Below are 15,619 nucleotides of genomic sequence, written 5' to 3' on the forward strand. Positions count from 1 at the left end.
GCCCAACACTGTAGCATTTAATTTCAGCAAGGGGACCTACACAAAAATGAGGAGGTTAGTGAAACAGAAATTAGAAGGTACAGTACCTAAAGTAAATCCCTGCAAGCTTCATGGAAACTTTTTAAAGACACCATAATAGAGGTGGATGTATACCCCAATTTAAAAAACATAGTAAGAGAACCAAAAAAGAGCCACCGTGGTTAAACAACAAATTAAAAGCAGTGAGAGGCAAAAAGGCATGCTTTAAAAAGTGGAAGATAAATCCTAATGAGGAAAATAGAAAAGAGCATAAACTCTGGCAAATGAAGTGTAAAAATATAATCAGAAAGACCAAAAAAGAATTTGAAGAACAGCTAGCCAAAAACTCCAAAAGTAATAGCAATTTTTTTTTAAATATATCAGAAGCAGAAAGCCCGCTAAACAACCAGTGGGGCCACTGGACGATCGAGATGCTAAAGGAGCTCTCAAAGACGATAAGGCTATTGTGGAGAAACTAAATGAATTCTTTGCATCGGTCTTCACTGTTGAGGATGTGAGGGAGATTCCCAAACCTGAGCCATTCTTTTTGGGTGACAGATCTGAGGAACTGTCCCAAATTGAGGTGTTATTAGAGGAGGTTTTGGAACAAATTGATAAACTAAACAGTAATAAGTCTCCAGGACCTGATGATATTCACCCAAGAGTTCTGAATGAACTCAAATGTGAAATTGCAGGACTACTAACTGTAGTCTGTAACCTATCATTTAAATCAGCTTCTGTACCAAATGACTGGAGGATAGATAATGTGATGCCAATTTTTAAAAAAGGGCTCCAGAGGTGACCTTGGCAACTACAGGCCAGTAAGCCTCACTTGAGTACCGGGCAAATTGGTTGAAACTATCGTAAAGAGCAAAATTGTCAGACACATAGATGAACATAATTTGTTGGGAAATAGTCAACATGGTTTTTGTAAAGGGAAATTATGCCTCAACAATCTACTAGAATTCTTTGAGGGAGGTCAACAAGCATGTGGACAAAGGGGATCCAGTGGATATTGTGTAATTAGATTTTCAGAAAGCCTTTGACAAGGTCCCTCACCAAAGGCTCTTAAGCAAAATAAGCAGTCATGGGATAAGAGGGACGGTTCTCTCATGGATTGGTAACTGGTTAAAAGATAGGAAACAAAGGGTAGGAATAAATGGTCAGTTTTCAGTATGGAGAGAGGTAAAGAGTGGTGTCCCTCAGGGATCTGTACTGGGCCCAGTCCTATTTAACATATTCATAAACGATCTGGAAAAAGGGGTAAACAGGGAGGTGGCAAAATGTGCAGATGATACAAAACTACTCAAGATAGTTAAGTCCCAGGTAGACTGCGAAGAGCTATAAAAGGATCTCTCAAAACTGGGTGACTGGGCAACAAAATGGCAGATGAAATGTAATGTTAATAAATGCAAAGTAATGCACATTGGAAAACATAATCCTAACTATACATATACAATGATGGGGTCTAAATTAGCTGTTACCACTCAAGAAAGAGATCTTGGAGTCATTGTGGATAGTTCTCTGAAATCATCCACTCAATGTGCAGCGGTAGTCAAAAAAGCAAACAGAATGTTGGGAATCATCAAGAAAGGGATAGATAATAAGACAGAAAATATCATATTGCCTCTATATAAATCCATGGTATGCCCACACCTTGAATACTGTGTGCAGATGTGGTTGCCCCATCTCAAAAAAGATATATTGGAATTGGAAAAGATTCAGAAAAGGGCAACAAAAATGATTAGGGGTATGGAACGGCTGCCGTATGAGGAGAGATTAATAAGACTGGGACTTTTCAGCTTGGACAAGAGGCGACTAAGGGGGGGATATGATAGAGGTCTATAAAATCATGAGTGGTATAGAGAAAGTAAATAAGGAAGTGTTATTTACTCCTCATAATACAAGAACAAGGGGCCACCAAATGAATTTAATAGGTAGCAGGTTTAAAACAAACACAAGAAAGTATTTTTTCACACAACGCACTGTCAACCTCTGGAACTCCTTGCCAGAAGGTGTTGTGAAGGCCAAGACTATAACGGGGTTCAAAAGGGAGCTAGATAGATTCATGGAAGATAGGTCCATCAATGGCTATTAGCCAGGATGGGCAGGAATGGTGTCCCTAGCCTCTGTTTGCCAGAAGCTGGGATTGGGTGACAGGGCATGGATCACTTGATGATAACCTGTCTGTTCATTCCTTTTGGGGCACTTGCCATTGGCCACTGTCAGAGGACAGGATACTGGGCTTGGTGGACCTTTGGTCTGACCCAGTATGGCTGTTCTTATGTTCTTATGTCTGTAGACATTTCTGTCTTTAACCCTCATCAATGCAACACAGTTCTCAGGATTTGAACCCCTTTGGAGCATCTTAGAGGAAACATGGGAGCTCCTGTTGCTGTGGGTGAAGGCAGTAGTGGCTAATGTGGAACCCACGTCCTAGATCGCCCACACCCCAATTTAGGGCCTATGCCTGTGAGGTGCTGTGGCCTTCCTTGCAGGCCTTGGGAGCTGCAGTTGCTTATCTTTCAGGGAGTCAGATTGTGCCATTGATTTGAAAGCAAACCCCCCCTTGCCCTGCTTTGGTCCTCAACTTTCACTCAGCTGCATCCCAGATAACAATGACATTTTTCCAGGGATCTGTGGTTTATATTGGATGTAAGTTTTATAACTAGTTGTGCTGGTTTATTTGTCACAGCAATGGACTAAGAGCCTGGACTTCTCGGTTCTAGTCAGGGGTCTGCCACTAATTTTACTGTGTTACCTTGGGCAAATCACTTACCCTTGCTGTGTCTCTGTTCCCCATCAGTAAAAAAAAATATGACAGTTTTGCTTACTTCCCAGAGGTGCTATGGGGCTTAATTCATTAATGTTTGCAAAATGCTCTGAGATCCCTTAATAGCAGGTACTTATTTGTGTGTAGGTCCATTACTTAGTTTACCCCCTTTTTTTTTATAAGCCATCCACTTGAAATGTTAAACAGTCCCACCTTTTATGTGGTTTCTGAATGTTAACAGGTGACGTATGGTGTTAGATTCCCTAAAATAAATTCAGATTTGGAAAAAAGTTCATTTAATAAAACACGAACAATGTTAAAAGAGATTCTTTTTCTTTATCTTGACAACTGCCTCTTTGTTTTACACAGGCTTTTTCCTTTTGATTATAAAAAGAGTGTGGTACATTTGCAGAACGGCCACAGCTCACACCTTGAGCTACTTATTCTAGGAGGGAAGTTTGTTTGATGGAGCATCCTTATGGAAGACCACATTATTCTCCTCCACCTTCTGGCCAGAGCGGAATGCATGGGACTCCAAAAAACTTTAGTGGGATCCCCACATGCATATCAGAAGGCATGCACAAAGCTCTAAAAGCTTTTAGTTGTGTGTAACATCACTGAGTTCTCTAGGATCCAAGACTCAGTTGCTACCCCAGCATAAAGGCCAGCTGCAATAAACACAATAGTAATGTAAGTCATCCTTTAAAGGGATTTGTTTGCCATTTTCAGATCAGTGTATTACGAACGGGTTGAGTTTTCCCCCCTTGTTTGTGTTTCTGGAGAGCACTGTCCATTGGCAGATAGTTTTTGACTTGACCCCTTCAAAACAAATATTTCAAAATTAAATTTGTCAACATGAACTGCAAAGCAAAAAAAAAAAAAAACAACAACCTGGATCTCATCAGCAAAAGAACATGTGTGCAGGGTTAAAAAATTGAAACATTAGAACAGTGAGCCAGATCCTCAGCTGGTGTAAACTGGCATCACTCCATTGATTTCACTGAATCTGTGCTAATTTATACCATCTGAGGATATGACCCAGTATTTGGAAAATACGTGAGAGGAACCTATCTCTCAAGTCCTGACTTTGGGATTCTGTTTTTACCCTAAGGGAGTTAACAACATTATGACAATTGGTCCGGGAATGCTGGAAAATGCTGTTTTATGGGTTTGTTAATTCATCAGCTAGTGTGCGAAAAACAGAATCCGAAACGTAAGCTTCAGAAGGTTATTTGAGGAACTTCATAGCACTATTGGGGCTAGACTTCTGATCCTCCTGCTCCAAACTGCCAGACTTGTACCAACAGAGCTGAAGGAAAACTAGCAGAATGGGGTCCATGCAACACAGCTATACAATTCTGATTCCATCCAGTAGAGGGCAATGGTGACATACATACTGGTCAGCTTATTAGCATATTAATATAGATTATATACATATGGTACACATCATTGCTAATGTGAGATCTCAAAGAAATATATTCCATTGAAAGCTGTTCATGTCACCTTTTTCCAACTGGCCTTTTCTTCTGAAGGAGAAATGAGGTGGTGTTGAGGGTGATTTATAAAACTCTTTTTTGCTCGTTATGCAAAAAATTTATTCTGCACAAATTTCCCTTGAAGCACATTCTTGTCCTTGGAGATAATCAGTGTCTGCCTCTGTCTCAAAAACTATCTGCCTCTGATACTTGCTCCCTTCCTGGGATTTTCAGCTCAGGGACGTCCCCTTTAAACTTGCATCACTTCTTCATCCTTTCTTTGTCTGATGCTGGAAGGTTGGATGGCCTTTGACTGGGAAGGAGGCAGTGGGCAGCCCATGTCTTGTTAATAACAACTGACCAGATCAGCTCAGGCAAGTGAGGACAGGTAACAGAGACTTTTCCCTAATCAAACCAGGCAACACCGCAGACACATTCCTTTATGAGTAGCAGTTGAGTAGGGGTGGCTTTCACTCTGTGCGTTGCTAACGTACTCATCTGCTTAGTATCTAGATGCTATAAACATACCTAAGAGCAACATCATTTTTGTGTAAAAGACTCATACGCTCATTGTCACTCCCTCATTTTATACCACTTTGATTTTTTCCCCCCATTGCCTCAGGTACAGATCACTCTCTTGCCTCTATTTCTGAATAGCAAGTGCCAGAGGTTTATCCCTGCTTCAGAGCGATATAGTACTTTTAAAGATCCCCCTTTTTTTGCCTTCTGGAATGCACCATATCGTACCAAACAAGCAAGTATTATCAAACCATTTTCCCATGGCAGAGACTTCCCCAGACTCCCCCTGTTAAGGGCTTTGTCCCACCACTGCAGATCACTCAGTTCTGACACCTATCAGTAGGGTTCTAAGTTAAATATACAAAGTCTGCTAGTTATTTATAAATTTTCTGCTCTATTGAAGGCCGCAATGATGAGCAGATAAGTCTAAACAAGGGATTGCCTTTATTAGATAAAAGCTAGCAAATTCATTGTGCCAGTCATCATATTGCACCTCCAATGGCTGTTTAGAAATGCATCACCGTGAGCTCACTTGAAGTAATTGAGTATAATTGTCTTTTTAAATCATATGTGTGAAAACATCCATCTTTGTAAATGGCATGCGCTGCTGCTACTTCTGTTGCCAGCTCGCTGCTCCCTTCAAGAGGGGTGGAAATGAGAGGCGGAAATGGGGAGGGGGCCTGACATTTATGAATTAGTAGTTGATTGACTATAAAACCATTCATTATTTCAGACCAAGCATCCAGAAGTGAATTAAAGGGAAAGCACCAGCTATTGTAGCTTTTAGGTCTGGTGGCTGCTCCAGAAAATGTGTGTGGGCAGAAAAAAAAAACAGATGTGAAGAGCTGGAAAGGAAAATCACTGAAAACAACTGCCCCACCACCCTTTTTGTCCTCTGGTGAAACCAAACAAGGATTAGGTGATGGTGCTAGTAAAGAACTTGAAAGTGAAACTGACTAGTATCTCTAGTGTCTAAATTGATTGAGATGGTTTTAAAAAAAAAGCAAAGGTATAAATGCCAAAAAATGGTACATGTTTAAATTCCTCTCAACATGAATAAACTGAGGCCTAATTAGAAACAGGGGCAAGGAATTTTTTTCAGACATTGGTTTTATGTTGACCGTGCCCAAGAACAAGAGGCAAAGCCTTCCCCAAATCACGAGTGGCAGGGAAGGAATGCTCTTGCAGATAAATTATCAATGCTGCCCTGAGTTCTTCCTCCTTTAGTCAATGGCAGTCATAAGGCAAGACATGTACACCCAGATATACAACAGAACTCAGCATCCAACAGCAATTATTGTTCTTATGGGAACTGAGCTCTGTAGACAATCTTCCCCCTGCAGCCCATGGCAATGCAAATACTTAACCTGTCCAGCATAGGACTGGCTATGCCAGGCAGCAGCCTAGTGCAGCAAAACATATAGCGACAGTTTGATTGTGTGATCATTGTGTATGACAACATAAACCCTTGCTCTGTACATCCCAGATAGATACAACAATGGCTCTATCACACAGGCAGAAACCATGCCCTGCAAAGCTTCTTGCATGCTTCTGGGATCTGTTTTCTTCTTTCATAGCTCTCAATGATCTCAGTGGATGCTGAGGGCCCACTGAAGTTCATTGAAAGACTCCTGCGCATTGTTTCATGCCATGTGTGCATGTACTAAGGAGAGCAAGGCCAGCTTCCAAGCTTGGCAAAGAAGAGGTTCTGGTGGAACAGTAGTTTCCCGGGAGATCAGGACAGTCTCTGAATGATCAACCCAAGCCCCTGACAGTTGACTGCAGTGGCCGTGCCGTGGAAAGGAGAATAGCTGATGTGTAACAAGCCATTAGCTGCATTTTGGATGTGGCTTTTCAGCATTAGCAGGATCGTTCTGCATTTCTGACTTAGAGAAACATTAGATCATGATGTATCTTAAAAATGATTATTTCTCTCGAGTGACTTTATTTAAAAGACTTATATTACCCAGCACGGTTAAAGAGGGTGGGTGAATCTTTTGCCTGCAAAAGAAAATCCTAAAGGATACACATTTATTCTACTTACTTTCTTGGGGGTTTAACAGTTACCCTACTGTGTCCTCACATTAGACAGGCTGCAAAAATGCTCCCACTGTATTGGGCACTGCACAGTGCCAGCTCTCCACTCTACCACTGAAAGTAAGTCTGCTGTGGAATCTTGAATACTTTCCACCTCGAGTACCTTAGCTTAACTCCTTTCAGTGTAGTTGGCAGGAAGGTTGTTTTTATGTAGTCTCTCGCCTTTCCTGGCAGCACAGCTGACGTAGTATCCAGATATGCATGTTCTGCTGAGCTCAAGGATTCTAGATTGAAATGCAGATAAGATCGTCAGATCGCCTTCCTGATTTGCCAGGGCATAAATATATAGGGATTTTTAATGCAGATTTTCTGTAGCTGAACCTAAAGGACCAGATCCTTAGCTGGTGCAAATTGACAAAGCTCTATTGAAGTCAAAGCTATGTTGTTATCGCAGCTGGGACTCTTAAGTCAACCTTACAAAAGAGTGTGGAGTCAATGGAACTGGACTGATTTACACCAGCTGAGGATTTGGGCCAAGCCGTGAAGAATTGTAGGTTTGTTTTGGGATGCTGCTTTCCTGCACAATAGAGAAATGCTGCAGGTGGTGGAAGCAAGTTACAATGGAGTATTTAGTTAAAATGGTGTTTGGAACAATAATCTAATATTTTAAAAGCTCCAGATACACAGAAAATGTGATGAAAAGTGCTATGTCAAAACTGAAGAGTGAGGGTGAGGAAGACCTGTGAAAACATTAGTTAATCTTTAATCAAGAAATTTTGTCTGATTGTAAAAGACACATGCAGTCTGGCCTTTTATTTTTACATTTGATCCCAGCTACAAATGTGGAATGCACCATCATTATAGACCAGATAATATATCCTAGCAAAGGACTACTGTGTGGTATATTTATTGAGACCCTGCTGATTGTATTTCTCTTGGCTTCCATAATTTTAGAACAAAAGGACATGGCCATAAGTCTGAATAGTCCAAGGCGGTGTGGAGAAATAACTTGATGAATTTTCCATTTGTCCTACAACTCTCTGAAATATTCGTGCTGTAAACTTGGGGTCAATAATACATATTAAAGTCTGTGGATTTAATAAGTCAGTGTAGGTGTTCTGTGCCTTCCGAGGCCACTTATTCTTTCCATCAAAGATGAAACACGCTTCTCAAATGAATAAAAAATAGGCCCGCAAATGATGACAAGAGAGAGCAATTTAGGCTCCTTTCACAGAACCTGAGCCATAGACATTTTTAGCCGCCTCTGACTGTATACACGGATTGCACTTGTGCAGCTCTTGCTGTTATACTTTAGGTAAATAGTTCCAACCCAATCCCCACTCTGTGTCTACAGTCATTCAGGAAAGGTGCTGCTGCCGTTCCCGGTGTTGTGGATGGTGCAGATTTGGATTCTGCCAAACTCTGTCGAGTCTCATTTTTGTAACAAGGCTAGTTTTCCTTGGTGCTTCCTATAATCTCCCTGAGTTCAAAGAGCGCTTAGCTGCTTGTCTTTGTCAAAAACCCTGTTGGAGATCTTTTATGTTGAAGATGTAGGATTTCTCCAAATGACTTTGATTATTTATTCATTCCACTTCTCTGGTGTATGATAGCGCTGATATCATGAAGACCCCATGTCTTTGCATTGCTCATGCTCTGAAATTCATGGAGATTTAGTTCCTTTGAAATTGTTTTAAAAGAGAAGGAAAAGTTTTTGACGTTTTTTTTTTCCCCCCAACAGTTCCGCCGCACGTTTTTCCAGCGTTCCATGCTCCCTTGCCAATTGACATGCGTCACCAGGAAGGAAGGTACCATTATGAACCTCACTCCATCCATGCTATTCATGGGTAAGTCTTGCATCTCTGCTCCCATGTGTTACTAAAACACTTCAGTCTAACCTCTTCTGGGGTTTTTTGTATTGATGCTAGGACTTGAGTGTGAAGCACAGCACAATGGTTCAAGCACAGGGCTGTATAACAGGGAACTCCGCTTCTATTTCCAGAATTGCTGTGTGGCTTTAATCAAGTCAGTTAACCACCCTGTCCACTTTCCCCAGCTGATGATAGTATTTAGCCAGCTGTCTGGGGTGCGTGAGGTTTAATTAGAGTGTGTACAGTGCTTTAAGATCCTGGGATGGAAAGCAAAGTGCTATTACATCATTATTCAGCTGAGGTCATAGGAACAGGAATGGCCCAATACATTTTTGGGGGCGTTTTTCACTCTGTAATATACCTGAGACTTTTCTGACTACACTTTGGCTAAAACCCCTACTTTGGCTCCTCAATCTCCGTGGCCTTATGGTACCACTCCCTCCCTACCATCACTTTAAAAGTGAACTGAAAGGTTATTTGCCTGCCATATTGAGTTCATGAGGCTATTGGCATCACCAGCTATACAGGTATTGCCAAAGGGGCAGACTCTCAGGTAGCTGTGAGAGGCGGATAAGAGCCATAGATAAGGCTAACTGTGTTTCAGGTTTGATCTCCTGCATCAGTTGCTAAGGCCTGAGTTTTGTGTTTCTCCTTTGAAAGTTGACAGCCTAGCTGGGGCATAAAGCAGGGTAGGGAGGCGTGTTCCTTACATCACATCAGGTGTTGAAGAGAAAAAGTGGCTCAGTGGTTAGGGGAAGACACTGGAGCCTTTTTTAAAAATTGGCACCACATTTGCTATCCTCCAGTCATCTAGCACAGAGGCTGGTTTAAGCAATAGGTTACATACCACAGTTATAGTTCTGCAATTTCATGTTTGAGTTCTTTCAGAACCCTTGGGTGAATATCATCTGGTCCTGGTGATTTATTACTGTTTAATTTATCAATTTGTTCCAAAACCTCCTCCATTGACACCTCAGTCTGAGACAGGTCCTTAGATTTGTCACCTAAGAAGAATGGCTCAGGTTTAGGAATCTCCCTCTTATCCACTGCAGTAAAGACCGAATGCAAATAATGCATTTAGCTTCTCTGCAACAGCCTTGTCTTCCTTGTGTGCTTCTTTAGCACCTTGATTTTCCATGGCCCCACTGATTGTGTGGCAGGCTTCCTTCTTCTGATGTACTAAGAAAAAAATGTTGCTGTTAGCTTTTGTGTCGTTTGCTAGTTGTTCTTCACATTCTTTTTTTACCTGCCTAATTATACTTTTACACGTGACTTGCCAGAGTTTGTCCGTTTCTATTTTCCTCACTAGGATTTGACTTCCTATTTTTTAAAGGTGTCTTTTTGTCTCTAATCATCTCTTTAACTCTGTTGTTTAGGCATGGTGGAATTTTTTCATCCTCTTAGTGTTTTTTTTCTTTTGTTTGGGGTATACATATAGTTTGAGCCTCTATTCTGATGTTTTTTAAAAGTTTCCATGCAGCTTGCAGGCATTTCACTCTTGTGACTGTTCCTTTTAATTTCCATTTAAAAGCCTCTTTGTTGTGTAGTTCCCCTTTGAGAAGTGGTGGATTTCTTTGGCATTTTCCTCTCTACAAGGATGTTAAATTTAATTACATTATGGTTGTTATTACCAAGCAGTTCAGCTATATTCACCTCTTAGACCAGATCTTGTGCACCTCTTGGGACTAAGTCAACAATTGCCTCTCCCCTTGTGGGTTCTAGGATTAGCTGCTCCAAGAAGCAGCATTAATGGTGTCTAAAAATTTAATCTCTGAATCCTGTCCTGAGGTTACGTGTACCCAGTCAATACAGGATAGTTGAAATCCCCCATTATTATTGGGTTTTCTGTTTTGGTAGTGTTTCTCTAATCTCCCTGAGTATTTCACATTCACTGTCACCATCCTGGTCAGGTGGTCAGTAGTATATTCCTACTGCTATACTCTTATTACTCAAGCATGGGCAAATAGGCATGTGTTTTGACCTAGATTATATTTGTATATCTGGGTGTCTAATACTGGGGTTGCTATTGACTCCAAGTATTAGTTTCCTTGTTCCACAGGCCTCCCCTTTCTCCAACAGACCACAAGACCACATCTCTTCACCTAGAGCTTCTTGTGAGGGACTGATCTGGTTGTCACATACTAGTCTCCTCTGTCATCATTTTTAGGGTGTGTCCAGTTTGTCCATTTCCCATTCAGGATTTTCATTGGGCATCCAGTTGTCTTGCTCCCCTTTCCCCTGCCTTTTTAGGGAACAGCTGCTATGTTCATGCCTTCTTAAATCCAGGCAAGTTTCTTCATTGGGGTGGCCAAGCTAGAAAAGAAGCTCAGAACTTGCCAGCTTGGTCTTACAAGTTGACTACTAGTGTGAATAAGAGATTGACAGTATTCTATGAGTCAGATAATCTCCAGCTGGGTGAGGAGCTCCAAAACGTCTGGTGATCAGCAAGTTAGATGTTCAGTTTACCCATCCCAGTATGCAGATATACTAGTAATGGCCACATTCCCCAAGTGGAGAACCAGTAGTCACCTGTTATTATTTAGCGTAAAGAACCATGTGAACAGAACTGGATGCTCAATAGCTAAAGCCCTTTTTCATTTAGGATGCTTCAGCTCATCAACATCCTAATAGTATCCAGCACAGAGTAACATCTTGCATAATATTTAGTGTATTAGAGCTTGTCCATAAGTCTCAGAAGAGGAAATTCACTCTTGCTTTGAAAATTCCAGCCGTATTCATCCCTCTTTTGGAGCTTGCTTTAAAGGGCTGCCTCTGTGGCTGATGAAGCACCGAAGGTGAACAGCACACTACCTCTATGGAAGGTTTTTTGTGCATAGGTTCACTGGCAGGTACCGCATTTTTTAGGATATAATCCAGACTGGAAAATAAAATGGAACTCTATTTTATTTGCGTGCTTATATACTGCCCCCTACTAATGGATAGACTCAGAACTGCTCACCCATCTGTGCTAGACCCTACGTTGCTAACAACTAAGAGAGATTTTCCTTTCGCTCGAGTGATAAAGGCCTGTGTTGTGGGGGCAAGAGAATGCGAGTTCTATTCAGGCTGTTACTGTGAAGTTGTAAGTGGCCGTGGTGAGCTGCACAGTGTCAGGTGAAATTCCTGCTTGCTTTTCGATTTATTCTACTTTTTCTCGTCTCTCTTTCTCTCTTACCTCCATGCATCTCAGCCTCATCTCCTTGTTACCTCTAGTCTTAAGACTCCTTTCTACTGCTTTCCTATCTTTCTCCCTTTTCTTTCCCTTCTCTTACACATCCTCTTCTATGACTCTTCTCTCCTCCTCTGTCCTCTGCAGAGAATGTTGCATATCACTTATTCTCTTCAGTACATGACAATAAAAGAAATGTCTGAAGCCAGGACCACCTAGGGTATTGTGGGGTGGGCTGTTACACACAGCATCCTGAACAACTGCACAGTTGTTATACATGGGTTTGCTTGACTCTGCTGGCATAGTTTAGACTGTAGATATCTATAGTTAGCTTGGTGCTAGGGAAAGACAATATCATTGTTTTTTTTTAAATAGCATATACATTTTCCCTCTAGAAAAATATCGTAAATGCTAGGAAGAAAAATTGAGTCACTGAGCTTTGGCTTTATGATTAATGTGATCGGAGCTTGACAGAGGTTCCCCAATTCATCAAGACCATATTCTAGCTGTCTACTTTCTTGCCTGTACCAAATGTATCTAATTACATGAACATTGCACAGCAAATTAGATGTAGTCTCATTTGTTGTCAGCCATGGAGTCTTATTATTGCCTTCTGGTTTGTGTCAAAGGTTTGTTTTCCGATTGCTCAAAGTGACATTGCTATACATTCCTCTTTATCATTGTTTGCATATAAGCTAATGAGAACACCAGTTATTTTATCATAGCTGTCGGGTAGTAATCAGCAGGGTTCTGTCTAGCGGGATGGGACATACAGGACAGTCATATATGCAGGGCTCTTTGTTTGAGACCTAAAATAAAAAGTTGAAGTATAGAAAGACTGATGAGTAATAAAGGAGCTGTGCATTCACTCTGGATGCCCATTATTCAGATGCCCAGAAGACTTGCCAGATTTACATTTGTTGTTGGGTGTGTTGGCATTTCAGTCATTTCCACTTTAAGAAACATGACAAATAGTTTGGGGGTTTTCTTTGGCTTCTTCCTATTTACTGAACTTCAATTACATGGACCTGGTTGCATAACAAGACAAGCCCAAGTACCACCTGAGGAAATACTTTGTGAGATCCAAGTTACACCTTTCAGGCCAAAGTAATATTTAGTTGGTCTTTAGGACATTCAACTTTTCTGTCCCCCCCACCCCTTATTTTTGCTTTGTTACATGATATACCAGCTGTGTCATCTGTGGAAACAGTCATTGTAGGCAGATGGTGCCAGCTGCAGCCATGTGGTTTTTGGCACAGTCACAGCATATGCTTGGATAATCCAGAAAAATCTCACTTTTGGTCACTTTCTGCTCTGAGATTGGCAAATGTCTGACATCCTTAACTAAGTTTCTTCACTCTGTTGTTGTACTGAGATCTCTGCGGCTGCAATGGGAGAACTCATTTTTGCCTCATTTCACACCAATAAGAACATTGTGGTATCAAGATATCAACTTGGATTCTAGTGTCATTGGGTTTATGTTTATATGAGGAAAGGAGAGAGAGGCAAGGGAAAACTTCTATGAAAAGCAGAGGCAATAGGGATGATCAAGTGGAGAAGAAGGTGAAAATAGAGCACAGAGTGAAAAACAGATAGGGAGTGTAAAAAGAGGAGCAGAGCGTGGAAAGAAATTATACTAGTGAAAATAAATGCATTATATATAGTGTATTACATCTAAAACCAACATCAGAATAATATTTAAGGTTGCAAAGTCAAGCACTCAGAAGTTAGGAAATGCCAAATTAAGGTTGCTTGTGCAATCTTAATTCTACTCCCTTGTGCATATTCGCTGTGATACACTCTTTAATTATACAGTCATACTGTTTTTTCCAGAACACTTCTATCTCATTCAACACACAAGATGGACTGTGTCCTGAGGATGAATTATGATGATATATGTTCCCTACAATATTTATTTATTGATTGGAATTTCTCTCTTCACTTTTCATCACAGTTTGCTGTAAGAAGACTACAGACCCAATATTGGTTGAATCAAACTTTCAGACTCCAGTAGTCCACTGAGACAAATGACTTCACTTGATGCATTTGAACAGTGGATTGTAAAAAAGGGGCTATTGTGTATTTAGCAAGATTCTTCATATGACTTTATAAAAGTTTACTTCACTCGGGTCCGATTGTGCAATGCTGAATCTTGGTAGTAACCCCATTTGAATGAATGGGACCACTCGTGTCAAATTTGCAGGATCATGTCCTTAAATGGATAGTAAAATTCCTTCCAGAGAATCAGGTGATTATTAGTAGCCCTTTTCTCTCCCCATGTCTAGGCTTTCTTAGCTACTCTGTTTTTTCAAAACAAAAAACAAAACAAAAAAACCCTAACTCAGCTAGAAAGCCTCTGCCAACGCAAGAGCCCTCAGGGCTAACCCTTGTAAGCAGCATGCTTAGGCTTGACTCAGCAAGAGGCTTTTTAACAGTAGCTCCTAAACAGAGGTTAAAGCCCTGTCAGACGCTCTGTAGTGTAACAAACAAAAGCAGCGTTGTTTCTGTGCTGGCGTTCTAGTGGCTTTTCAGGATGTGGTTCTGACATTATTTATTTATTTTTTTAAGAATTGTTGTTTCGTCACCCAAATTCTGTTGTCCCTTTAAAAAAAACATAGAATCCCAAGACCAAACTCACCACTGGCATAAATGTGTGAAATACCATTGGTTTCAGTGATCTGCACCAGAGCTGAATTTCCCCCAAAAGATCTTGAGATGGAAAGACTCTTCTAGTCCATCTCCCTGCCAATGCAAAAGTGTTCCCAATTGTCCCTTTCTGAGTGCTTTTATCTGGCTTAATTTTAAATGTCTCAATAGATGGGGCTTCCATAAGTTTCCTGGGAGCTGAAGTTTTCCCTGGTGTTCAACTTACATTTTTCCTACATCTGACCCCAGTTCTCCTAGTTTTACTCTACTCTGTGTCCTTTTTACTATGGTAAACAGTTCTTCTGCCTCCTGGATACTTACAACATTTTTCCAAAATCAGGTGCAAAATTTCCTAGAAATATCGATATATTTATGGGCAGAGCTGGCAAAGTTGCCCATAATTAAGCTTCTCATTATAAGATCCTGTTTTCAATTGCTTCTAACTTTGCTGAACGTTAACCATTAGGGCTGAAATTTTCCATGGTGGGTGTCTGCCTCAGGCTGTTTTTTTAAGTTTCAGCTACAATGGTTTAGCCACCTGCAAGAACAAGGTCTGGGCAGAGCAGGAAACTGGAACTGTCTGGGCAAGCAGATGGACAGGGATGAGGAGGGGGGTGGGGAAACTGGGATGAGGAGTTAGGAGTGTTGGGGTGGGGGGTGGGGGAGTAGCACACAATCCACTATACCCAGAAGGTGTTTCTGCCTTGGAAAGAGATGGCAGTCCTAATCCCGGCAGGCAGATAAAAAAGGGAGACTCCTTCGTTAAGGTCACTTCTTTTAGAAATAAGCACACCAGTCAATTTACCTCATAACGTACATGCCAATAAAATGTGTGCATTTTCATATTTACTTTGCTACAGGAGTAGCAAAGCTTTGGCACGTTCTGATTGATGGTACTGTGCTGCTTTGGAGATAGAGAGCGCTCCCTCCGGAGTCAAAGCAAACAGCTGCCCGGAGACACATTTTTGTGTATTTTGCAATTTCATTACTTTGACCAAATGGATACGTTCGTTGCTCATTTGGAAAGCAGTTTTGGCTGATTATATGGAGTTTACCCTGTGCCCTTCTTTCTCCCAACCTCCCTCTCACAGACATACATACACGCACTTCCTTT

At 41.1% G+C, this 15,619-nt stretch overlaps 1 protein-coding gene across 1 annotated transcript in view; it reads left to right on the forward strand.

The window, feature by feature from the left end:
• The window catches only part of GLI2 (GLI family zinc finger 2), a 200,254-nt gene that overhangs the window by 92,121 nt on the left and 92,514 nt on the right, over positions 1-15,619 (forward strand). The window contains exon 2 of the mRNA XM_065413137.1: positions 8,561-8,666. Coding sequence (XP_065269209.1) covers positions 8,561-8,666 — 106 coding nt within the window. The remainder of the gene's footprint in view (positions 1-8,560; positions 8,667-15,619) is intronic.

The sequence above is a fragment of the Emys orbicularis genome, chromosome 11 (genome assembly GCF_028017835.1).
Source record: "Emys orbicularis isolate rEmyOrb1 chromosome 11, rEmyOrb1.hap1, whole genome shotgun sequence".
Classification (NCBI taxonomy): domain Eukaryota; kingdom Metazoa; phylum Chordata; order Testudines; family Emydidae; genus Emys; species Emys orbicularis.